Source organism: Lepidochelys olivacea (genome assembly GCF_965140295.1).
Source record: "Lepidochelys olivacea isolate rLepOli2 genome assembly, chromosome: 2".
Taxonomy (NCBI): Eukaryota; Metazoa; Chordata; order Testudines; family Cheloniidae; genus Lepidochelys; species Lepidochelys olivacea.
In genome coordinates, this window is record NC_140412.1 from 71,532,199 (window position 1) to 71,559,638 (window position 27,440).

Here is a 27,440-nt window from a genome sequence, read left to right on the forward strand (position 1 = left end):
GGATAGGTGCGTCAATGCATCCAGTATCATAATACACAAAAAGGGGAAATTAACTGAAAGTGAAATACAAAAAATTTTAAATTCATAGGAAAAACCCACACTACTAAATAATGCATAATTTGCCTGTGAAATTTTTTACAATAAAATACACTTGGGGCCAAGAGATTATGTGATTCCAAAGAGGATATGAAAATTTATATGGATAATAATGTCATGGATTATAAAACTAAAAGGGACCATTGTGATCATCTAATCTGACCTCCAGTATAACACAGGCCACAGAACTTCCTTGAATTAATTCCTGTTTGAACTGAATCACATCTTTAGAAGAATGGTTTCAGAGTAGCAGCCGGGTTAGTCTGTATTTGCAAAAAGAAAAGGAGTACTTGTGGCACCTTAGAGACTAACAAATGTATTTGAGCATAAGCTTTTGTGAGCTACAGCTCACTTCATCGGATGCATTCAGTGGACATTCAGTCTTGATTTATAGATTTCCAGTGCTGGAGAAACCACAACAGACTTGGTAAATTGTTCCAATGGTTAATTATCCTCCCTGTTAAAAATTTGCATTGTATTTCTAGTCTACATTTTTCTAGCTTCAACTTCAGTGATTGGGTCTTGTTATAATTTTTCTGCTGGACTAAAGAGCGCTCTATTATCAAATTTGTGTTCCTTGTGTAGATACTTATAGATTGTGATCAGGTCACCTCATAACCTTCTCTTTGATAAACTAAATAGATTGACCTCCTTGACTCTTTCACTATAGGGCATGTTTTCTAATCCTTTAAACATTCTTGTGTGTCTTTTCTGACCCCTCTCCAATTTATTAAAATCCTTCTTGAATTGTGGACATCAGAACTGGACACAGTATTCCAGTGGTGGTCAAACTGGTGTCAAACAAAGAGGTACTATTACCTTTGTACTCTGACTTGTATTGTTTATACTTCCAAAGATAACTTCAGCCCTTTTGGCCACAGCCAGTTATGTTATTCTTCAAGTATGTGTCAGTGTGTAGCCCACTGCAGATGAGCATGTGCCTCATGTGTGAGACTGTAGTTTTTTGGGGAGGTTGTTAATAGCAGTGTCTGTCATGACTGTCCATAGGACCATGCTCCTGTACAAAGGCCAAAGGGTGGGGTGGCCACAACCTTCTCTCAGTTCCCTTTTACCACCCATGGCCATGAGACAGAATCTGGTGACTGTCTGATCCACTAGTTCTTAGCTCAGGTTAATATCCAAAATCTTCAGAACCACTTCTGATCTCCTGTTTCCCTCACCATGATCTGATTCCAACCATCTGGACCAAACTTCGTTAGTCGGACCATTTCCCCCACCTCCCAACCCATACAGGGCTCTTCAGAATGGCAGACTCAAACGTGAAGGCTTCCAATTCTGTCCATTCTGTGATAAACTAATTCTACTAAAGGGCAGGCAGAGTAGATTTCTCTTTTGCCTGGGGTAATCACCTTCTGAGCCGATGCTTGGTATTCTTATCCAGTCTTGATTGAGAGGCAGAGACTCCACTCTCTGGAACAGTCCAGGCAGATCTCATCAGTCCCTGTGGAAACAAGCTCCAGAATCCTACTGGTGGACAAGCCAGCATCTTCAAGCATACTATCAAGAAGGGGGGAGGGTGACATCTAAGATCACCATGGAGAAGACAGCACTGAGGAAAGATCTGGAATAGATATTGGTACTGGCACTAAAGTCAGCTTAAACGTTGAAGCCTGCAGCAACACCTCCAGCAATGAAGTAGAGCACCAAAAGGAGTTGCTCCAAGCACCAAGGCAGAAATTCAAGAAAGAGCTCAGCGTCCTCCCATGAGGACAGTCACAGCAAAGCCTCTGGAGAGAAATCCTACAAACTCTGCATGATATTAATGCAACAGACTTAATGGTGTGTTCCTCTCTGTATCGATCCCATTGGGGCATGAGACTCAGACAGAACAAGGTCCTTCACTGGTGCTGAAAAATCTACCAACATCAGTACTGACTCTGATACTGACTCTGACACTTTAAACATGGGTGATGTCTGTAAAGAAATACGTTCTCCCCATCACTGAACAAAGAACCTTCTCCTCTAAGGTCTGCAATCAGCAACACCAAGAGACATACAGAATTCTCCTATAGGACCCAGCTGCCACTGGTTAGTCAAGACTCGCATTTGTCTAGCCAAGAACCAGTGAACCTTCCATATGCACAAGGTATGCTACCGTGGCACTACTGAGAGTCTCTCCAAGCTCAAGACTGGTGTGTAGCTTTTAATTCGTAGGATGTTTACTTCCATATCACCATCCACTCAGGCCACAAGAAGTATCTAAGATTCACGGTGGGGCCTATTATTAATACAGGGTTCTGCCCTTCTGATTCTCCATGGCACCAAGAGTGTTTACCAAGTGCCTGGAAGTAGTGGCAACACATTAATGAAAACAGGAAACCCACATTTACCCCTACTGGCTGATTAGTAGCAGATCCCAGCAGGAGCTTGAGACAACCTTAAATTGTGTCCTTTCTCTGTTCTCTCAACCAGGATTGCTTGTGAACTACAGTAAATTGTCTCTCATACCATCACACACAGTAGAGTTAATAGGAGCTTTAGTCAGCTTCAGAGCAGCAAGTGGTTACCTGCCAGCAGACACGTTCTGGTCTCTTCAGTCTGTCATAAACAATTCACAGATGAAATAGACTATGACAGTCCCTATGTGTCTGGAGCTCTTAGGCTACATGTCAGTGTGCACCTTGCCAAACTTCACCTGTGGTCCTTACAACTTTGGCCTCCTCATCCAGATGGCTCATGAACACGGTCCTGCCTCAGGTCCAGTGAGCGCTCATTTGGTGGATAGACCCCTTGAATGTGTGGAAAGGGGTAACGTTTTCAGTCACTTCCCTGATGATAGCTTTTATCATGGATGATTCTGGAACAGGCTGGGGCATCCACCTCAACCACCTGCAAATGTACTGAGTAACATAAAATTGATGATTATAAGTTAAAACTCCCATTGACTTCAATAGGAGCAGGATTTCACCTTCTGGGTTTTCTTGTGTAGTCGGGTCGACATGAAAGACATGCTAACAGATTCACTTTGACTCAGTCAGGCACCTATCCTTTGAATCTTCACTTTATCTGCTTTCAGTTATATGGATAATTTTGGGGTAAATTTAGGTAATTTGTGTATTTTAGTACCTAGAATCTGTGGTAAAACCTCATCACTAAAGCAACACTTGCAAGCAGGTCACCCACTTGCAATTGAGCTGTGTTGACTGAGTGACAGAGGATGTGGAAAAAGCTAATGTACTCAATACTTTTTTTGCCTCTGTCTTCACTAACAAGGTCAGCTCCCAGACTGCTGCACTGGGCATCACAGCATGGGGAGTAGATGGCCAGCCCTCTGTGGAGAAAGAGGTGGTTAGGGACTATTTAGAAAAGCTGGACGTGCACAAGTCCATGGGGCCGGATGCGTTGCATCCGAGAGTGCTAAAGGAATTGGTGGCTGTGATTGCAGAGCCATTGGCCATTATCTTTGAAAACTTGTGGCGAACGGGGGAAGTACCAGATAACTGGAAAAAGGCTAATGTAGTGCCAATCTTTAAAAAAGGGAAGAAGGAGGATCCTGGGAACTACAGCTCAGTCAGCCTCACCTCAGTCCCCGGAAAAATCATGGAGCAGGTCCTCAAGGAATCAATCCTGAAGCACTTACATGGGAGGAAAGTGATCAGGAAGAGTTAGCATGGATTCACCAAGGGAAGGTCATGCCTGACGAATCTAATTGCCTTCTATGATGAGATTACTGGTTCTGTGGATGAAGGGAAAGCAGTGGATGTGTTGTTTCTTGACGTTAGCAAAGCTTTTGACACGGTCTCCCACAGTATTCTTGTCAGCAAGTTAAAGAAGTATGGGCTGGATGAATGCACTAGAAGGTGGGTAGAAAGTTGGCTAGATTGTCGGGCTCAACGGGTAGTGATCAATGGCTCCATGTCTAGTTGGCAGCCGGTGTCAAGTGGAGTGCCCCAGGGGTCGGTCCTGGGGCCGGTTTTGTTCAATATCTTCATAAATGATCTGGAGGATGGTGTGGATTGCACTCTCAGCAAATTTGCGGATGATACTAAACTAGGAGGAGTGGTAGATACGCTGGAGGGCAGGGATAGGATACAGAGGGACCTAGACAAATTGGAGGATTGGGCCAAAAGAAATCTGATGAGGTTCAATAAGGATAAGTGCAGGGTCCTGCACTTAGGACGGAAGAACCTAATGCACCGCTACAGACCAGGGACCGAATGGCTAGGCAGCAGTTCTGCGGAAAAGGACCTAGGGGTGACAGTGGACGAGAAGCTGGATATGAGTCAGCAGTGTGCCCTTGTTGCCAAGAAGGCCAATGGCATTTTGGGATGTATAAGTAGGGGCATAGCGAGTAGATCGAGGGACGTGATCGTCCCCCTCTATTCGACATTGGTGAGGCCTCATCTGGAGTACTGTGTCCAGTTTTGGGCCCCACACTACAAGAAGGATGTGGATAAATTGGAGAGAGTCCTGCGAAGGGCAACAAAAATGATTAGGGGTCTGGAACACATGACTTATGAGGAAAGGCTGAGGGAACTCGGATTGTTTAGTCTGCAGAAGAGAAGAATGAGGGGGGATTTGATAGCTGCTTTCAACTACCTGAGAGGTGGTTCCAGAGAGGATGGTTCTAGACTATTCTCAGTGGTAGAAGAGGACAGGACAAGGAGTAATGGTCTCAAGTTGCAGTGGGGGAGGTTTAGGTTGGATATTAGGAAATTTTTTTTCACTAGGAGGGTGGTGAAACACTGGAATGCGTTACCTAGGGAGGTGGTAGAATCTCCTTCCTTAGAAGTTTTTAAGGTCAGGCTTGACAAAGCCCTGGCTGGGATGATTTAATTGGGGATTGGTCCTGCTTTGAGCAGGGGGTTGGACTAGATGACCTCCTGAGGTCCCTTCCAACCCTGATATTCTATGATTCTATGATAAGGTGAAAATTCAAGAGTGTCTCACTGAAATGATTTTGTCAGTATGACTTTAATTTCAGCCCAGCTAAACACAGACTTTCTACTGAGGGATGTCAGAGAAGCAAAAGAAAGTACCACTAATCAATGCAATAACTAAACCAGTGGTTTATAGTTTGGCTAGCACGTAAATATCTCAAACAAATTATGGCTATTGTGGTCATGTTCTTTACATATATCCTAAATAAGGGGCTGTGTCAAATGACAGAATTAAGGATTACTCTCTCTGCTGTCTTCCAAGTACTTTGCTATAAAAATCACACTGGGATTCTTTCCAAGAATACTGATGTGGGGGCTCTTCATGGCCACTGCTAGATAGCCCTGCTGCAGTCCTGGCCTGAGAACAGGTTTTCAACCTATCAAAATTGCCTGGGATTAGTAAAGCAGTCTTCTCCCCGCACTTGCTGCCCGTGTCTCCTTCTTTGAAATACTTTATGAAGAATGCACATACCCAACAACATAAGCAGAGGTAAGGCTTTGCACAATAGCAGAAAATAAATCTTTAAAACAAATCATAGTCTCTGAGGCTCTTGGGTACTTTTTTTATAACAAAATAGGAAAAGCTACTTAAAAGTAGAGATTCAGGATGCATGTTGCCCTAATTAGTTCTTGTCATTATTTTAGGCTTGATCCAACTCCCATTGCAGTCAATGAGAATCTTTGCAGTGACTTTAATGGAAGATAGATCAGCCATACTGTCTGTTATGCTTACTCTCTTTATTCCCTTGGTTTCTTATTTACTCTCTTGAAAACAGAAGAGGAATACATTAAAAAAATGTAAAAGATGGGATAGTGCATTGGGCTTTCACCTTTGGCAACCTGGGTTGTTCTTTTTATATTTATTTATTTGAAAGTCTTTATTGTTTTTTTATATTGTTAATCCAAAAAAGATAGGGTGCGGGTCATTGGAAAGAGAGAAAGAACTGGCAGCAAGCATAAAAGAGAAAGGAAGAAGTTGGGTGGTCCACAAGGTATTCAATGAATGGCAATCAAATAAAATGAAAGTGTGACACAGAGCTTTACAGTATATAACTATAGATTATTGACCACACGTGTCAAGGAATAGGTTACGGCTACCTACAACCAAATTTGCTGGTTTTATACTAATTCCTAGCAGACATCCACTTCCCAGAACCACCTCAGAATTTGGATGGCATGAGTAGTAGCTTTTGCTCAAGAGACGCTCAGGAGTCCAGATCAGGATCCATAAGATTTACAGATCAAGATTCAGCTGCATTTGCAGAGCTGATTAGGGAAGCTTGAAAAATGCCTTCTCCTTACTATGGTTTTGAGATCTGAGACTGGGAAGATTAATTTAGAATCATAGTGATTGCCACTGATCAAGGGAAAGTTTCTTCCTAGCTCCTCTAGTAGTTAAAGTTTGGCTTATATGTTTAAGCATGAAGATTTATATCACCTCCAAAACTCTTGCTTAAAAAACCCCCTTACTCTTACAACTTTTGTTACTCCATATAAATGTCCAATTCTTTTTTGAATCCTGTTAAACTTTGGCCTCAGGTAACTTGTGGCAAAGGGCTCCATTGGCTAATTCTGTGCTGCTGTGAAGAAGTATTTTCTCCTATCATTTTTAAATGTGCTGCTTTTCAATTTACTGCAGTACCTTCTGTGCCTGACTGTTCTTCCAGTGCAGAGGTCCAATTCCCAATGATTTCAAAGCTTCCTTTCCATCTTTATGAATCTTCAAGGCTTATTTACATACCTTTTGGAATTAATGATTTTGCTAAGGGAGTGGTAACTATTTTGCCATTTTATTTTTTGTCTCCCATGTTTGGAAATTATTTTTTAAAGAAAAGTATTAACTTTTAATGTGCTTTAGTTTATCGGTTCCTTAGAAATTCTCTCTCCCTATCTGCCCTCAAAATATAACCACTTTCAACCATGACAAACCTGGGTGTGTGCAATTTATACACACTGTTCTTTTCTGATGGCTTCTTTTTCCTCTCCATTCAACAATATGAGTTCAATTAATTTTACTTTCTCCCGATGTATTAACAGTTGTACAAGGGAATTCCACTACGTTCAAAAGTGTTCTCCTCTCTTATACGTGTAGGTTTATTAGCAAGCATTTCCTAATCCACAGAAAAATCTAGTTTCACAAATAGATCCGAGCCACTTCAACTGATGGCTTTCAATTTCTATCCACTGGGGGACGAAAAGGGAGGAGGAAGTTTGTCAGAAACACTTTCGCTGAGCAGAAGAATGATTAGCAAAGAGGTCTTCATTGACTGCCACCCACCTACAGTCGATAGTACTCAAATGAATACGCCGACAGTGAACTATATAAGACAGGTGAATGGCTGCTAAAGGCGCATCCTGCTGTTTTGGGTTTCGAACCGATCGCTCCCCATTCACTCCCTTACCAAAGAAGTAAGTCTGCACTTGGAGGAAGAAGAAGGAAAGTCTCTTAGCAACTTAGAGATACCAGAATTGAGCAAAATTTGATTCTACTTCAAGGTAAGCGCTCCCCCTTGTTCTCTGTTTAGAGAGAGACACATTTTGCCAGGCTGCTGCAATTCTCTTTGTAATCAAGATGTGGTGGCTGGGGTTTAGCGATTTCTTTAATTATTCCACGGGTATTGTCACCACTTAGAATAATCAGGATCCGCTCGCCGCATCAATGAATGAAAGGCTAAATCTGTTCCTAATTCATTCCCAGAGCTAGTCATATGCAATAGCTGCCGGGGGAGGGCTGGAAACCTGAACCATTTTGGAGGCAGTTCGCTTGCTGTGAGATCTTTTTAACTCTTTTGGCAAAAGGGAGTTGGAAGCGATGCAAACATAAATCGGTTTGTAAATAACCGAATTATCCCCCCCTTTCATAATCCTAATTGTTTGCTATATTTAGAGTAGCTTACTTAAATGTATTAAGCTCTCTGCTAGGAGTCTCAGCCCGTCGTTATTGTGTTTGCCTTTTAAACAGCCTTTCATATTTCTCTCCGGTCCAAAATAATGAAACACCTCAGCATCCGTTTTCCTAAAATACTTATGGAAGTATCTTGGCTGTAGTATCCACACGTGTGTAATGTGCTCGCGTGGAGGGGTTGAGCTCTCACCCTGATATAGTAAAGCAAATTAGAGGTTTGGACTTTTAAAATGTATTCGTATCAGAACACGGGCTACATGGAACAATAAAGCGCCTAAATTCTCTTACCAGTCACCTAGCCAAGTCCCTTACCCCCCCTCCTCCCCGAATGCCAGGAGTTTGGTCAATGAAAGTGCCTAGTAGATTCCCAGAGATGAAAGGAAAGGAGGACTTGTGACACCTTAGAGACTAACAAATTTATTAAAGCATAAGCTTTGGTGAGCTACAGCTCACTTCATCGGATGCATCTCACGAAAGCTCATGCTCTAATAAATTTGTTAGTCTCTAAGGTGCCACAAGTCCTCCTTTACTTTGTACAGATACAGACTAAGACGGCTGCTACTCTGAAACCAGAGATGAAAGGCAAGCCCTTAACCAGAACGGGGGGAAACTGTCATTCTAAGGGGAGAGACCGAGAAAGGGTATTTTATATAATGAATATCAGTATGAGACTCCACGGCAATGCCAGAGTAGTGTGGGGATTTCTAGTTCTATGGTTTACAAGTCCTGGGAAGATTTCTCCCTCCTTCCCCATTAAAAGAAACGCCTCTGTCTCGGTTATTTGTGTCCAGCTGAAAGTTAAAACTGGCTGTGATTCCGCTGAATGACTAAAGCCTCAAGAGTGATCGTACTGGGAGAAGAAAGCCAGGCAAATCCCCCAATAAAGCCCTGGATTGTAATATGTGCTGCTTGGTTAATACCCTTGTCCTAATCCGTGTCTATAAATGTGTCCTAAAGGGATCCGGGGTCTGAGATGAAACTGCAGCGCTTGGCGCGGTGGGCGGGGAAGTGTGGCGGGGCCAGGCAATCCCGAGACCCCTCCTCCTCCCCCGCCGCCCCCCACCGCCCCGAGCGCAGCGGGACTGGCACTAGCAAGGTCCCCAGCCCGGCAGCGCGCACTTGGAGAGAGGGGCGCGAGAGGAGAGGGGGTGCGCTGAGCCCAGCGCCCTTGCGCCCAGCCGGCTCCCCTGCGCGCCCAGTGACACGCGCCTCCGCGGCGCTCCAGCCAGCCTGGTCCCAGCAGCGCTCTTCTTCCCCCGCGCCCTGCAGCCGGCTCAGTCAGCCCCATTGGATTCGCTCGCTTCCCCCACCCAGTGGGACAGGAGCCGGCCCCAGCATGAGGAGAGGGCTGGGTGCGGGCATGGCCAGGAGCTAACCGTGCTCTGCTCTCTCTTCTCCCAGGAGCCAGAGAGATGCGAGGGGCAAAGAGATGTCACGCTCTGCCTGCCATCTTCTTCCTGCTGCTCACTTCAGCCCCTGCGCCGCCGGGGGTCGAGGGCAGCAGCAGGGACCTGGAGGCGCCAGGAGGGGACAGGAGGACTCTGCTCAATCTCCTCTTGCAAGCTATCGGGGACAGCGAGAGCCACCCGCTCCACCCCTCTCCAAGGGGGGACAGGGTGATCTCCCGGCGCTACAGCGGCAGCGCCCTCTACTCCGCAGCTGTGGACCAAGACCCCCGGGTGACCTCCTCCGCCTCCAGGGAGCGAGCAGGGGGGCAGGTGCCCCGGCTCTTCACCAGCTCCAGGCACGTAGGTAAGAGCAGCGTCCCTTTCCCCCCTCCTTTCCCCTCCGCACCCCGGAACCCAGCAGGCGGGGGACGGGTTTCAGTCACTAACCGCTCAGCCTCTCTCCCCATCCCTGGCCTGGCGGAGGCAACTTGTCCTCAGCAGCTGCGGTACTTGTCAGACCTAGTCTGGGAGGAAGGGCGCGTCTCCCCTGCTCCCCCGAGGGCAATCACGCGCGTTGTCTTGTGCTCCGTGGGGATCTGTATTTCGACCCTGTCCTTTTATCTGCGGGAGCGGGACGTGCTGATGGCTTTAGAGCCAGCAGGAGCCAAGCTGACCGTCATCCTGGCTGGTCTGAGATCTGCCGCTTTCACGGGGATCCCTGCCGCGCCGAGGAGCTGGCCTGAGCCTTGTAGAAACACGGAAGCAGAAATCTGCTTCTCTTCTTCCTTCCCCCTTTGCCCCAGTGTCCTTGTCGCTGCTGCTCGGCTCCCGTTGCAGCCACCGCGGCGCGAAAGCTGCAAACTTTCGGTGCAGGCAGCAGCAGGAGCAGCGCGCGGATGTTTTGACTGGAGCCGAGCGCGTGGCCCGATGCCGCGGGATTGGATGCTGCTGCCCGTATGAACTGCAGAACTTTCCCCTCCCTGTCCTTAAAAGTTTCTACCTAGGCGATTCCCACTCGCTTTCAGGTCCTCGGGTGCCTTGTTAGCCTTTAAGTGCTGCAGGTCTCCCGAGGCTAAGAGCCTGCGTTTACTCGTGAGCCGCTGTCCCTCTCCCTTACACACCGCAGGAAGTCAGATGACGGGCTGCAGCAGCGGAAAGCGCCGGGGTAGGGAGAGCCGCTGAGGGCGGGGGTGAGCCGCGGCAGCACGAGAGGCTCTTGCAGAACAGGGGCTTCTTTATCAATCGCCCTCGTTTCCAGGCGGCTCTACTCTCGGCAGCCCCTGGATTTGTTTCTGCCTTTGCGTCCCTCCCGGGGCAGACGCAAAGACAACTAGCAAACAAATATAGGAAGCGATTTGTTATCCTGCCGCCTCCGCTTTGGCTCCATTCCCCAAACTAGCAGTTCAGCTTGTCTCGGGGTGTGTGTGTGTGTGTGTAGGGGGGAGGATAAAGTTACACCAAACTTACCAAATCATGCGGTCCTTATCCGGAGGTGTGAGAGGGGCAATCGAGTTTACTGGTGCCATGTGATTGTCACTTTGGCTGCAAAAATCGAGCTTCATACTTTTTTGCAAAAACAAAACTACTGAGTAGTTGTTTTAAATTAAGCCCTCCGCTTTTCACATTTACATTGACTTGTTCTCTCCTTGGGTCAGCACAGAAACAATTCGCAGGAAAACGAATTCCTACCCACATTCTGCGCTGGCAGTTGTGTTCTTCCTAGAATTAAGCACAGAGAAAATAACTGGTGTTACATTTAGCTCTGGATTTATTAATTCAAGATGTCTTCAGTTTTATTGACACTGACAGCACCATTTGGTCCAGATATTAATTAAATGTTAGCCACTTTCATGAGTCTGCGTGGGGGATATGCAGTTTAAGTTTCCTTCTTTTTGTGTGAAGAAGCTCAGAGTAGGTCAGAAACGTTGGTACCATTAAACAATGAGGTATGGCAGGGGACTGAATTGTGGGTTTGGGCACAAAAGTCAATTGTGTTGATCGACACAGATCAGGTACTAAGGTCTTACTGTGATAACATCTTGTATCCACTGATGATGCCAATACACTGAGTTACAGTGAATAGTTAGCAGAATTCTTTAATAGATAAGTGTACCACACAGTCTTTTGTCTATGTATGCTTAGGCTATGTACATTCTACAATAGTGGTATTTTTGTATGAAGGTAGCATTATAAGATTTACAAAAAGTAGATTAAAGCATGAATGTATCCCAGCTGTAGCCCACTGGCGTTTTCCATCAGGCTCACTGCTGTTTCCTCCTGATGATGTTGAGGAAAAGACACATTAGAAAAGTTGACATGGCAAAAACAAATAAAGTTTGGCCCTTCAGTATTGTACTTATGCCTCTTCTATACATAGTGCTCGACTTCTGCTTTTCAAAGGGGCAGGAAGATGTAATTAGTGAATACAGTCCCAGAAAGGAGAGTATCCTTAATGAACCTGCCAGAGTTTCCTCCAGTGCTTAGACCACCAGTTTCCTGAAAAGAGAGGTGCCCAGGATGCATGATCTATCACTATCCTGGCTTGGACTACATGTGAGAAAACTGCAAATATGTCTGATTTTTCACTGGTCCCCTTTTCAAGGCAACATGCAGGATGCTTGACCAAGTTCCACCATAAGTAATTTATGCTCATGACTGGATGGTAGAAGGACAGAATAATTTCACCCCCTCGTCTATGGATAGAAATCCTCAGGCTGGGGAGTGCTATTTAAAAATATATATATTTTTTTTAAAAAAGCATGATAGATGAAAAAGAAGGATAAACCTTTTAGCGCTGAGAGCAGCCAGACTAACCCTGGTAGTTATGAAAAAGTCTACTAGAAAACATGTTCAGACAATATCCCCACAGATTCATGTGCTGACAAGAAGGGTGATAGCAGGGAACATAGGTATTGACATACTGGAAAAGACTAGTGGGCCATCAAATTCTGTATCCTGTCACTAAAAGTTGCTAATATCAGATGCTTTAAAGGAAGACATAATTATACAATACCTACCATAGAGGAAGTTTCTTATGCATTAAAATATAAAAGTTATAAGCATATACAATATTTATATCATATCTAATGTAATGGTGACTCTTCATTACCCATATAAATCTCTATTTTTTAGAATCTTTTCTGATAGACAGAGAAATACTTTTGAGTGCAGTTCACACAGCATGGTTTCTTTCTCTTTAAAGACTTAGTTTTGGAGAATGTGGTGCTTGTGAAGAATGCAGAACTGATAACCTTGGAAACTACAGACCTCCAGTTATCCATAGAACAGGTACAACATGGTTAACCACCAAGTAAGCTTCCTCCCTGATCTAGAGAGAGCTTCTCTAGAGTTTAGAAATTTTCATGCTTATTCAGCTTCTGATTTACTGACACAATAGACAGCAAGGGTGCCAATTAGCACCTGTTTTTATGGCTGAGGTTTTTGAGGTGGTCACCCATCTACTTGGAACTGGACTTAGTTCATCAACTCTTTTCATTTATGTCAATGGCATGGTGACAACTTTTGTTTCAGATGGTCATAAAGTGTCTATTGAACTGGATTGATGAAGGGATTTCTCAGTCAGAAGGCTGGTTCAATCAGCTCAGGACTCAGGCAGAACTCCTTATTTGGATCATCACTCTTATGTTCATTTTTGAAAATGATCATTTTGTGTCAAATGACAATTCAGTACCCCTTTTTGTTTCTTCTTTCAAAAACAAAAGGTACATGGAGCTATGGAACAGTAGGAGAAACACCTATTTTATGTGTCCTTCCTTTCCCTTTTCTGCTAGGAGCCATTCAATAAATTTGGAAAAAGAGGTCTTAGATTATACTAAATCATCTCATATTGTGCATGGAGACCATTATTTCCAGATCCAGTGAAGATGTCAGCTTCATCATCACTTTCTCTCTCTCTACTCAGAACCCAAGTCACAGGAACATCCATCGCCCAGATCCTTCCAAGTTACACTTGTAATTTTGATTAAGGAAAGTGAGCATCTATTCCCAGAGGGGTATTCAGACAAAGTAATATCTAGCAAACAAAAGACAATCTTCTGCTAGGATTTCTTCTAGAATGTGACTAAAAAGACACGTTGTTCCTTTGAAGAGTGTTATCCCTAATGGAGTTAAATTTGCTACTGCAACATAGAATCATAGAATATCAGGGTTGGAAGGGACCTCAGGAGGTCATCTAGTCCAACCCCCTGCTCAAAGCAGGACCAATCCCCAATTAAATCATCCATACTTTGAGCCTCTATAAGCCTGACAACTCGTCATATTAAGAAGCGTATTTTTTGCTTTGAAAAGTTTTTATGGGTCCCTCCTTTTTGAACCATGATTGAAATTTTCTCCCTTCCCTATATGTAACTGTGGCTTCCTAATCATCATTACTCTGAGTACATGAGTTTTCAATTCAGCCTTTTCATCTGAAAATTAAAGCAGTATTTTCCACAAAGATAAGGTGGTCCTCAGGTTATCTTCTAATTGAATGTTGGGGTAAATATAAACATTTCATTAATTTCATGAGAATTTCTTAGCTGCCTTTTATCCAAATACTTTCTTCAAAACAGGACAGCTTTGGTGTATCCTACATGCTAAAGTAGTCCTAAAAATTAAAAGACTGTATGTATTCACTATTCTTGCTTTTTGTAGAAGAAAGAGTCATCTAAATTCACAACAGCTAGATAGGTCAAATTTTGCCTTTGTTATGACAGGACATTATTTTAAAAGATATTAGTTGATTTTTTTCCAGGATATTAGGCCACAAAGCCAGGTTCTGTTCTCAGTTACACCAGTATAAATTCAACAGACAACTTCAGATTTTAAATGATGTAATGGAGAACAGAACTGAGGCTGATGAAAAATAGGAACTTGCTAATTATTATAAAAATACTAGGAAATTAAAAAGTATGTTCTGTCATGATGCACATGGGATATTCCAGGCAGTGCCTATGCCTTCTATTAATTATTATTATTTATTATTATTTTCAATTTTGAAATAACCTTTTCCTACTTATAATGTGAAAGTAAAGATTTCTGGATATTGGGAGAAAAGGAAATAACAGTTAATCGAAATTTTCCATTCTCCAGAATAACATGTTCACCAGACAGAACCACCCCTAAAGATCAGCTAAAGTAACAGATGGAGCCACTTTATAAGTAATTCTACTTTATTAAGTTAAGAAGTCAAATATTTTTATTTGACTTCCTTAGTTAATCTTAGGTTTCAGAGTAGCAGCCGTGTTAGTCTGTATTCGCAAAAAGAAAAGGAGTACTTGTGGCACCTTAGAGACGAACAAATTTATTTGAGCATAAGCTTTCGTGAGCTACAGCTCACTTCATGAATGCATCCGATGAAGTGAGCTGTAGCTCACAAAAGCTTATGCTCAAATAAATTTGTTAGTCTCTAAGGTGCCACAAGTACTCCTTTTCTTTTAGTTAATCTTGTGGTTCCAAATCTACAATTTGTGAGTCAATCATTTTTATTGGAAGGTTGGTGAGCAAGTCCTTCTGTGAGCTGCTTCCAGCCACTTAATCCATGATTAAGGATTAGTAGTTTTGCTGTTTTGAAGGAAATAAATGGATAGGTAAGCAAAATTATAATTGTGTGTGTATTCAAAATCTAGTAGCTAATAGACAACAAATTAATTCTTATGGAGTAAAGAAACCATAGCATGTTTAGCTCTTCTGATTATCTTCTTGTTGAAGTAATTATCAAGAGCTATTTCAGCAGAATTTCTGGACAGTGTTTGTAGGATTATCAGGTTTCAGTTAGTTCACAGTTCGCTATTATTTTATAATGGCTAATGTGTATTTTGTATAGTTATTTTGGAAGGAAGATTATATTTAGCACAGGGTTATACCATGTGCTTTGCAATTCAACTAGCTCTTTGTGTTTTCTTCTGTTTTGAGGGGAATCTAATAATATCGTGTTTATTATGGTAGTGCCTAAGAGCCAACCAAGAATGGCGCTCCATTGTGCTAGGTACTGTACAAACAATGGATAGAGGGTGGTTCTTGCCCTGAAGAGCTTACAAATGAAATAGGCAAGACAGACAAAGGGTAGGGGAAGGGGTAGAACACCCAAGCCAGATGGCAGATGTGATGGCAGACCAAATTCAACCTGTATCAGTGCTATTATTATTGTTTTATTTTATTTTGTTCCTTTATCTGACACCCTGTTTCTCTGTCCCAACTCCCCTCCCTGGAACGAACCTCTGTGATCTCAGTCTGTCCCCTCCATCTGTTCAGGAGCCATTTTAGACCCACCCTTTCCTACCAGATGAAATGTTACTTTGTATTATTACTGACATCAAATCATAGAAATGTAGGTCTAGAAGGGACCTTGAGAAGTCATCAAGTCCAGCCCCCTGTGCTGAGGCAGGATCAAGTAAACATAGACCATCCATGATAGGTTTTTGTCCAATCTGTTCTTAAAATCCTCAACTGATGGGGATTCTACAACCTCCTTTGGAAGCCTATTCTAGAGTTTAACTACCCTTTTATAGCTAGAAGGTTTTTCCTAATATCTAACCTAAATCTCCCTTGATGCATATTAAGCCCATTATAGCTTGTCCTACCTTCAGTGGACATGGAGAACAACTGATCCCAGTCCTCTTTATAATAACCTTAACATATTTGAAGACTGTTATCAGGTCCACCTCAAACATGCCCAGTTTTTAAAATTTTTCATCATAGTTCAAGTTTTCTAAAGCTCTTATCAATTTTTCCTCTGGACTCTTTTTTTCAATTTGTCCACATCTTTCCTAAAGTGTGGCACTCAGAATTGGACACAGTACTCCAGATGAGGCCTCACCAGAACCAAGTAGAGTGGGACAATTACCTCCTGTGTGTTACATAAAACAGTCCTGTTAATACAGCCCAAAATGATATTACCCTTTCTCACAATTGCATCATCTTGTTGACTCACATTCAGTTTGTGGTCCACCAAAACCCCTGATCCTTTTCAGTGATATTACAACCAGTTATTCCTCATTTTGTAGTAGTGCATCAGATTTTTTCCTTACTAAGTAAGTTCTTTGCACTTGCCTGCATTGACTTCTGACTAATTCTCCAAAATTTGTCAAGATTTTTTGATTTCTAATCCTGTCCTCCAAAATCGCTGCAATCCCGTCTAGTTTGGTATCATCTGCAAACTTTTTAAGCATTCTCTACACTTCATTATTTAAGTAAGGGATCAGCAACCTTTGGCAAGAGGCCCATCAGAGAAATCCGCTGGTGGGCCGGGATGGTTTGTTTACCTGCAGAGTCCGCAGGTTCGGCCAATTGCAGCTCCCACTGGCCGCGGTTCGCCATTCCAGGCCAATGGGGACTGCGGGAAGTGGCGGCCAGCACATCCCTCGGCCCGCGCTGCTTCCCACAGCCCCCATTGGCCTGGAACGGCAAACCGTGGCCAGTGGGAGCTGCGATCGGTTGAACCTGCGGACGCTGCAATTAAACCGTGCCAGCCCACCAGCAGATTTCCCTCATGGGCCACGTGCCAAAGGTTGCCGATCCCCAATCTAAGTCATTAATGAACATATTGAATAGCACTGATCCTGGCAGGGCCCCACTAGATACACCCTCCCAGTCTGACAGAACACCATTGATAACTACTATTTGAGTTTGGTTTTTCAACTAGTTATGCACCTACCTTAAAGTAATTCATCCTAGACCACATTTCCCTAGTTTATAAGAATGTCATCTTTATCTTGGCTCTTAATTTAAATAATCTCCACACAGAATAGGAATACGTGTTCCCTGAGCCCCAAGCACAGGGCAAGTGTTAAAGGGTTAGGGTTGTCATTGAATTTACTGAGGTCTCAGTGGGTTACAATTGTGCTGCTACAGTTTCTCACCTGATGGTTCTGCCCTCAGGATTATTGTGCACAGTATCACACCTACATTTTGAAATCACTATGTGTGTGCCTGCCAAACAGGGTTTGACATGCTGTAAAGGGATATGGACTCACATGTGGACAGCTATTACAACCTATGATTTGCCAGCAGTTCTCAAACCCATACTGGATGGGGTCAAGCCTATAGGCCACTGTCCCAGCTACTGTGTGAACAATTGAAAGTACAAATATATTGAGTTTTAAAATATAATGAAATCCATCAAATAAAAATTATTAGATAAGTTCCAGTGACTCTTGCATATTTTTTTACAAATGAAAGCCAGACAGGGCATATTTCACAGGATGTTGAAAAACACCTAAGTGATTTAGGAATACAAGTCCCATTGAAATTCAGTAAGAATTGTGCTTCTAATCCACTTAGGTGTTTTCAAAACCGCACCTTGTGTGACCTTTAAGGCCAGTAGTCCCCAAACTGTGGGGCAATCCCCATCCTAGGGGTGCACAGAGCAATGTTCAGGGGTGTGTGGAGGGATCCAGGCCAACTCCCGGGGGGCGGGAGGGTGGGGAAGTGCCACCCAGCTCCGCTCTTCCCCCAGCTCCCCTTCGGTCCTGCCCCCAGCCTAAGCTCCTGGCCCTGGCTCTAGTTCTGGCCTCAGCCCCCAGCCCCGCTCCTGGCCATGGCTCCCAACCACAGCTGCTGGAGGAGTGCACAGACAGATTATATTAGGGGCAAGGGTGGGTGTGGCTTAAAAAATTTGGGGACCACTGGTTTAGGCCAAGATTTTAAAAAATAGGGGCCTAAGGTTAGGTTCCTAATCCATATCTAGGGATCTAATGAAGTGATATGATCAAAAATCCTGAGCACTTCAATGAAAACAGCTGGGTGCTCAGCACTTTTGAAAATCAGGTCACTTACTTAGGAATCTAGATAAAGACTTAGAAGCCTAACTTTTACCATCTGGGCTGAGATATTCAGTGCTGCATGAAGGATTAAAATTATTAAAAACTATGCACCCAGGCCTCATAGATGGCTTTGCAAACTTCTCCCCAATCTGTAACCTGGATGAGTGCTCACATATTTTGCACGAGGCAGTGTTTTTGCTGAGTTCATGTCTCTTTCCCTTTTGTGACTCGCTTTATATACCACTCTAGCAGCTCTTCTTCTGTTACCCTGATTAAAGATGGTTTGCCCCATCCTATAAGTAAATGCTGACAGATATTGGGCTCACCCCTTTTAATGGTTATGAAGGCATTATGGGTGTGATTACAGACTGTGTTATGAATACCCATTTGTGCATTAGCTACTCCCCGCTAGGTGTAGTGGTTTTGTAGCTCAGGCCCAGTTTTCTTGAAATCCTATTTTGCTCTTAGTACAATACAGCTGACATTTCAAATTCTTCTGGCTCACCATGTACTGGGATTTCATGGGATTTGGTCCGATGCAAGGTGATAGCTGTCAGTATGGGATTTCCTCTTTTCCGTGCTTTCTCATGGACTTCTTATTTACTGTATTCCAGTAACATCCAAAGGGCCCAATCAGGGTCAAGGGCCTGTGCTAGGTATTGTACAACCATATAAATTGACAGTGGGCTGGTTTCTCTGGTCTGCTAGGTCCACAAATTGACTTAACATGGCCAAACAGGGCCAGTGGAGGACCCCCTCGTGCAGGGGAACTCACCCAGTGATGGAAACCTGGCAGATGCAGATCAGCCACCTCCTGTAACAGCTGTCCTACCCACTCCCACTGTAGAAAAGGATGAAGGGGGTGACTGAGTGGAGAGGGAGTGTGGTAGAATAGCACTGTACTAAGCCTGATACCTCTTGGGCATAAGGACCCCAAATGTGTAAGTTAGAGCTATACCCCACAGCTGAAACTTGAGCTGGGTCTGTGTAGGTGAGGCTCAAAGAGCTGTAAATGGCGCTGTATCGGCAATCCCCCACAGTGCATCTGTGCAGAGTTTGGATACAGTCAAGAATCTGTTCCACTATCCATGCCCTGAAGAACCTACAGAATAATTCAATGTAAGACCTAAGTAAAGGGAGACAAATAAAAACACCTTACTAGCATGATTTGTTTAACCATAAACATGTGATCAGTAATAAATTCACAGTGAACTGGAATCATGGGTTCACACAATATGCTCTAAGGATCCACCATAAAATATGTTACTTTTAACTGTAAATTAATCAACCATGTTGTCTTCTGATCAGATTATATTTTAAATTTGTAAAAATATTTTTAAAAAATTGCTCATTACAGTATTTTTACCTTATGCAAATTTAGAATCAGCATAATAAATATATAATATTCATGTAGTTGTTTAAAGCAATTTGTATACAGTTTAATGCTTTAGATGTTCAAGTTTTGAGAGGTGAGTAACTTAAAAAAAATCTTATTAATATTAGTAGGGGCCTGACCCAGTAAGGTGCTCAGCACCAGTGCCCAGGGGGGGCCTAAGCAGGAATATTTTTGGAGGCCCTCACATACAACACATACTAATAATTAATTGGGGACCCCCTTGAGCTGCTCAGGGCTCTAAGGAATTGTTTAGTCTTCTTATGCCCAGTGCAGGCTCTGCTCAGCACTTCAGGCCTGGATACACGAAAGAAGTTAGGCATTGTGACTCAGAGTCACAGCACCTAATGTTTAGGTGCCTAGAAAATCACAGGAGCATATTATGATTCACCAAGCTGAATTAGGTGCCTAGGCTCCCTGTAGAATGAAGGAGAAGAGAGAGATGCCAGACTGTGATTCACAAAAGTCAGCGTGCTTGTCAGGAAGCTGCCAAAGCTAGCCAATGGGAGTTGCCAACCAGAGGGGTATATGCTAAGCTCCATCCCTCTCTGAGAGATAAACACTTAAATCTGGCCTGCAGAGAGGCCCCTGCCTTTGAGCAATTTACAGCCAGGAGCCCTCTTTGGATGCTGGGTATTAGGAAAGGCTTAAAAACAACAACAAAAAACAGTGATGTCTCCATTACTAAACAAGGGGAAATCTTCTGATGCTTTCTGGAATCCTGTTTGTATTGTATAAGTATATTTAGCATGACAAATGAGCCCCAATGAATAATGGGTTAAATTTTGGCTCCATTGAAATCAATGGCAAAATTCCCATGGACTTTAATAGGGCCAAGATTTTACCCAAAATAGAAGTAAGCAAATAACAGGTAACATAAATTAGCTTCAGAATAATCTGTGACGAGGACTGGATGGTCCACAGGATCAATAATGGGATGTGCATTTTTACCTCTATGCCAGCAATGTGACTCAGCCTAGCTTGGTAGTGAGACTGTGACCAAACTATTGACTGACATGAATCAATAAGCTATTTATTTTATTCTGTATTATTATCCAATTACTTGTTAACCCAGCAGAGGCACAGCAATGAGTCAAAGGTGGTGGGTGATGGAATGGATGAACAAGGGTTACAATAGGGTAAGACTATGGGATATGTTTATTGTTATATAGGCATCTATACAGTGGCATGTAGAGTACATGTGGCTACAGACAGCAGTGTGGACGCTGTGAAAGGCTCTGGCAGAGGCAAGGCAGTGGGAAAAGGCTCCTGCAGCTCCCTGTTGCTGGAGCTATTCACTGGGATGAGAAAAGGTGCTGGTGGGGGAGAGATAGCAGGGAAAGGCTGAGCCTTTTCCCCCTGCTCAAGTATTCCCCTGAAGTGAAGGAAAGGCTCCTGCAGTGGAATCTTTCCCTGCCGCAGTGGAGAGCTGCTGGAGTTTTGCCTTGAGACGGGGGAAGGCTTCAGCTGTTGGCAGAGCCTTTCCCATTGCTGGAGTCTGTTACTGTGGCAGGGAAGGACTCCAGCAGCGGGGAGCAGCCCCCCGCCCCGCCAGAGCCTTTCGCCACTTCCTGAGTCTTTTCCAGGGAAAGGCTCCAGCCGTGGGGATCCAGCTGGACACTACACTGCTAAAACATCATTGTAGGTGGGGAGGAACAGTTTGGGTGAGTAGAACATCATTTAGGGGATGTACTTCAATACACATCCACTTTCTTCAGGCATGTCTTTACTTGTCTAAGCCACGCCTCACTGTTTACACTGCTATTTATACCCATGCTAGAGGGGCAGTATGAGTATGTACAGTACACACCACCAAACAAAGTGGTACACACCCCCATAGATTTTTAAGGCGAGAAGGGACTACTGTGAGCATCTAGTCTGACCTTCTGTATAACACAGGCCACAAGACTTGTCTCTATTAATTCTGGCTTCAAGTCTAACAGCTGTGCTTGGACTAGAACATATAATTTAGAGAAACATCCAATCTTGATTTAAAATTTTCCTTTGATGGAGAATTCAACACAACCTTTGATAAATTGTTCCTAGTGCCAGATTAAAGGATATTTGGGCTATGCACTCTGGAAATTGTGGGCTGCCCACCTTCATTCAAATTAGGCCTGGCTTCCCCCTCGTCATGACTGAGGGGCAGCTAGGCCAAACCTGAGCGGCCCTGAGTCCCTGTGTTCCAGGTCACAGCACCACCCACCCAAATCCTGTGCAAGTGCACTAAACAGACATTGGTTAATCCAGGCATGGTTGTTCCAATGGTTAAGTATCTTCACTGTTAAAAATTTGCACCTTTATTTCTAGTCTGAATTTGTCTAGCTTCAGTTTCCTTCCTTGGATCGTGTTATATCTTTTTCTGCTACACTGAAGAGTGCATTATCAAATATTTGTTCCTTGTGTTGGTACTTATAGACTAGGATCAAATCAACCCTTAACCTTCTCTTTGATAAAATGAATAGATTGAGCTCTTTGAATCTTTCACTATAAGGCATGTTTTCCAACCCTTTAATCATCCTTGTGACTCATCTCTGAACCCTCTCTAATTTATCAGCATCCTTGTTGAATTGTGGATACCAGAATGGACACAGATTTCCAGCAGTGGTTGTACCAGTGGAAGATACAGAGGAAACCTACTCTTTCTATGCCTAGTTGATATTCCCCTGCTTATATATCCAAGGATCACATTCGTTCTTTTGGCCACAGAATCACACTTGGAGCTCATTTTCAGCTGATTATCTACCATGACCTTCACATTTTTTTCAGGGTCTCTGCTTCCCAGGATAGAGTCTCCTCCATCCTGTACTTATGACCAGCATTCTTTGTATGAAAAAATATAACTTTACATTGGCCATACTGAAACACATACTGTTTTCTTGCAGTCAGCTTATCCAAGATATCCAGATTGCTGTGTATCAGTGACCTGTCCTTTTCAGTATTTACCAGGTCCCCCTGAATCTATGCAATATCTGAAAATTTTATCCGTGATTATTTTATGTTTTTTTCCTCCAAGTCATTGATAAAGATGTTAAATAGGGCCAGGCACCTATCATCCTGAGACCCCCTCTAAAAACACAGCCCATCAACAATGAATCCCTCTTTATAATTACATTTTGAGACCTATCATTTCACTAGTTTTTAATTCATTTAATGTATGCCATGTTAAATTTGTATCATTCTAGTTTATTAATCAAGATGTCAGGTGGTACTAAGTCAAATGCCTTTACAAAAGTCTAAGTATATTATATCAGCACTATAACCTTTATCAACCAAACTTGTAATCTCATCATCAAAAAATGATATGAAATTAGTTTGACAAGATCTGTTTTCCATAAAGTGATGTTGATTGGCATTATTATTTACTCTCCTTTAATTCTTTATTAATCAAGTCACTTATCAGCCATTACATGATTTTTCCTGGAATCGATGTCAGGCTACCAGGGTTGTATTTACCTGGGTCATCCCATTTACCTTTTAAAACATTGGAACATCATTAACTTTCTTTCAGTTCTCTGGAACTTCCCCTTTATTACAACTTACTGAAAATCAGTATTAACAGTCCAGAGAGATCCTTGGTTAGATTTTATAAAACTCTTGGATGCAAGTTATCTGGACCTGCTAATTAAAAATGTTTAAATTTAGTAGCTGCTGTTTAAGATCATCCTTACTTTCCATTCCAACAGAAACTATTTCATCATCATCATATGATATGAATACAGTTTTCTCTCCAAATATAGAATTCTACATGTCCATCTAGTAATGGACTCTGCCATTGTTAGGATTCCTTTAATTCTTGATATACATAAAAAAAAATCTATGGACATAAATTTATTATTCTTTGGATTTAGTTTTAAATTAATTTTAAATGTTTGGGACTATGTCTGGAATGAGGGTCAACAGGGCTGGCCCACAACATTTTGGCCCCTGAGCGGGGAGCTCAAATGACGCCCCCATTCCCCCTTGCTTGGGCCAAAATTTTGGAAGGTCTCAATTCTGCCTTCTTCCTGTTCTACTCCTCTCATGGTACTGCTCTGCTACCTACCCCAATAAAGGAGAACTAACAACTTAAAATGCCTTGTTCAAAAATTTTAAGTAACACTTAACTTTCACAAAAAAAAAGAGTACTTGTGGCACCTTAGAGACTAACAAATTTATTTGAGCATAGGCTTTCATGAGCTACAGCTTTGAGTCTCTTGCTTACAACATTTATTTCAACAGTATGTCATGCCACAACACTAAGCCACACAGAAATTTGAAATTATCTATGTTTCTGGTGATTCCATTTCCTTCTGGCACTGTTCTCCCACAAACAGTTCCTGTCATAGCATTATCCCAAATAATGGCAACTATGGCATCATCTGTCTTCCCAATTTGGTGTTTGATAGGCTTTATCTCCTCCACTTGACTTTCCCATCGTGTGGCACTCAGTGGTTTCAGTGTCAGAGAGGATGTTCCTAGATGTTGCTTCAAAATTTGCCATTGATGAGTTGATGCAGAGAAAAATACATAGATGCTTTGACTTACATTAAAAAATTCAGCAGCCTCACTAGAAGCTGATGCTGCATCATTGACCACCAAGTTCAATGAATGAGAACTGCATGGGACAAAAAAGCTCGAGGGTTTAATTCTGGGATCCGTGTCTGCACTCCTCTGTTCTTTCCTCTCATGTTGTCACCATTATCGTAACCCTGACCTCTCATGTCAGCTATTGCAATTGCCGTATCTTCCAGCTTTTTAAGGAGCACATTTGTCATACCAGCTCCTGTAGTATCATCAATGTCAAGAAATTCTAGAAAATGCTTTCTGACAGTCACCATTGCAGGGACATTTTCACTAGGTTCTATTGTTGTTGTTACAAAACGCACCATTAAAGTCATTTGCTCCGTATGGCTGATGTCAAGTGTGCAGTCCAGAATAACAGAGTAATATCTTGCTGACTTCCGATCTGCCACAATCTTCTGTTTGACTTTTGTTGCCAGTAACTGTATGATCTCATTTTGAATTGTTTTTCCAAGGTAGTGGTGTGTGTACATTTCTTGGGTGGTGACTCTTAGATGCTCCTGGAGTACAGCATCAAACTCAGACGTCAGCTCCACAATTTTAAGGAAATTTCCATTGTTTGGCACATACAGCTGATCTGAAGCACCATGCAGTGCTAGGTTTTGGGTTGCAAGCATTCTCAAAATGGCAATGAGCCTTTTCAAAACATTTTGCCAGTAAAGAGACTCTGATGCAATCTTCTCTTGATGCTGATCATCTCTGGTGGACTTTAATCTTAGTCTCATCTCAAGCTCTTTCCACCTATGGAATGCTCTCTGGTGATTTGCTGCCTTCTCATGGCATGCCAGATTTCTAGCCAGATTTTTCCAGTCCTTTGTTCCTGTAGAATCCAATGTGGCTGGAACAATAGACTAGAAGACTTTGCAACAAAAACAGTACGCAGCATTCTGGGTTTTTGAGTACATAAGCCATTGCCTCTCCACTTTGTCACCATTGGGGATTTCACGCCAGTAATGTGTTGGATGGAAACATCTATTTTCATTGTCTTTGGGGTACATGAAGTTTTTCAGTTGCTGTGGCCCATGCAGTACAAGAAAGTCCCTAAGGCTACTGCTCAAGTGGGCCCACTGTCCTGGATCATCTAGACTTAAGGAACTAAACTCAGCAGCAGCTGTTTCTTGCGCCTCCACCACACTCATATCTGATCTACACTTTTCTTCAGGAATGTGCATGGTTACATCAGAGATGGAGATATGGATGCTGCAGTAGCTGCCAGGTCAGCTGCACTCTGACTAACTGGAAGATTAGGCATCTCCTCACCACTCACATCCTCACTGGGGCCGGAAGGCTCATCATGACCATTTGTGTCTATGTATCTCAGGTGAGCTCCTTCCTGCTTAGATAGAAAAGTTTCCTTTGCTTTCTTTGTTTTTTCTGAATGATGCCCCAGAGGGGCGTTTTCTTCTTTCACTCATGACTGCTGTTCTCTGCCAGCTAGAGTGGCTCTCAACACTCAGTTGAAGGGGACAAATAAGGAGGCTGGTAGCAGGGCCTGAGTGTTGGAAGATATCAGCGTCTTAAGGGCCTAACTGGCTCCTACTACTTCAGTTGACTGCCTGTTCTCCTCAATGGGTTCATGGAAGCAGCAGGAAACAGGAAGCTCCCTGAGAAGCTGGTGTTAGTCAGTCCAGGCTCCTGGGGGTACTAGAGAGGTACATAAGAGGCTCCTCCTCCTCTCTCTCCCTGCAGCTCCTGCTACTTTCTGTTATTCCCTCTCACCTTTCCTCCTGCCTGCCTGATATGTTGCTTATGCCCTCCTTCCTCCAGCACTCCACCGTCTCTGTCCATCTAGAGCAGAGAGAATACATATGCACCAGCAGCAGACACAATTTTCTACACTCTGGGTCCTAGTGTCGCCCCCCACAGTCTGGGATATGGTAATGCCAGCGCTGACAGGGTGGAGGACAATGGGGAAAAGCTTTCTGAAAGAAGTGAGTTTTCTGGAGGGATTTTCAGGCAGAGAATGAGGTTGTTTGATATCATGGTTTTTGAGTACTACAGTAGTAGTTGCATTAGAAATACTGTGTGGTATTCTCAAAAGTGTGTAAGTGCTTCAGCAAGTACAAATGGTACATGTTAATGGGGCTTGTGCTCTTAAATCTCATAGTGCTTTTGAAAATCCCACCCACCATAGATAGATAATGGTTGCGTATGGTCACAGAAACTTTTATGAACAGGGAGCAGGATGATAAAGGCACAGAAACCATTGTGGGAGAAGGGACACTGGGCCAAACTCAGTCCTGGCATAAGCAAGTGCAATCACACTTATTTATGCCAAAACTATATTTTGTCCAAAGGGAGCATTAATGCAAGTGGAAGTGGCAGAACATAGGACACACGAAGCAGAGTAGAAAAGAAATGATATATAGGGTGCAATACGTGAGGATAAGGAGTTTGAATATGATATTGGGGTAAACTGGAAGCCAGTGCAAACATTCAGGAAGGTTGACGTGCAAAAGCAGTACACAAAGAAGATGCAGATAAGTTTGAAGGGTATACTGTGAAATTTGTGGAGGCCAGTGAGAGGATGTTACAGGAGTCAACAGAACCAGAGTAGTGGGAATGGAGAGGAAGGGATGATTTTAGAGAAACTCTAAGTTAATGCAGAAGAGTTCACGTGGACAATTAATATGAGGCGGGCTAGTCCAGGGTAGATTCACACTCCAGTTTGCCACAAACTAATTGTTTATTTAGACAAGCCCTAGATGTGGCGGAGGAAAGGAAAAAGGGTGTCCTTAGATTACTCTACGTTTGTTAACCTTGGTGTCATGAGAGATGGTGAAGTTGTTGATAGTGACAGAGAAGAGGGAGGATTTTTTTTTTTTGAGGGAGGAAAAATAAGGAGTTCCTTAATTCCTTTTCACTTTGAGTTTAAATCGATGTCTGCACATTTGAGAGATATTTCCCAGTTAAAGAAGCAGGGCCAGATAGAATGAGAGTGGTCAGAAGTGCTAAGTGGATTTGGGTATCATCAGCTTAGGGGGTGATAACTGAATCAGTGAGAGTTGGTGGGATCACCCATGTATACCACAAAAAAGTGAGAAGAGAAGGGAGGGAGTGAAGGGGTCCTGAGAGACACTGGATGAGAGTGGAAAGTATGTAAGAAGAAAATGAGGGGCTACCTAGTAATACAGTGACTGGAGAGGTAGGATGGAAACTGATTCAGTTTGCCATAGTCCAGTTTCTATCAGAAAAGTGTCCACATCACAGCAGTTTTTGGAAGCCTTGTTGCCAGTTTCAGCAGATGCCAGAGGCTGATCTTTTATTTTTAGAGATGTTCTTTCCAAGTGAGTGTGGAGGGAGTTTGCCAGGGTAAAAGTATGCCTGTGCTGTGTCTGTATTCTAGAGAATTTAATCTCCAGCACTGCTTATCTAGCACTTTTCACAAATAAATTTACTAAAATAATAACACATTTTGTGCTTTTTCTAAAC

At 43.1% G+C, this 27,440-nt stretch overlaps 1 protein-coding gene across 1 annotated transcript in view; it reads left to right on the forward strand.

Annotated features, from left to right (window-relative positions):
• The first annotated feature begins 9,055 nt into the window (after nt 1-9,055).
• Nucleotides 9,056-27,440, forward strand: part of ALKAL1 (ALK and LTK ligand 1) — a 49,118-nt gene continuing 30,733 nt past the window's right edge. Inside the window, exon 1 of the mRNA XM_084618627.1 lies at nt 9,056-9,654. Coding sequence (XP_084474753.1) covers nt 9,315-9,654 — 340 coding nt within the window. The 5' untranslated portion in view covers nt 9,056-9,314. The remainder of the gene's footprint in view (nt 9,655-27,440) is intronic.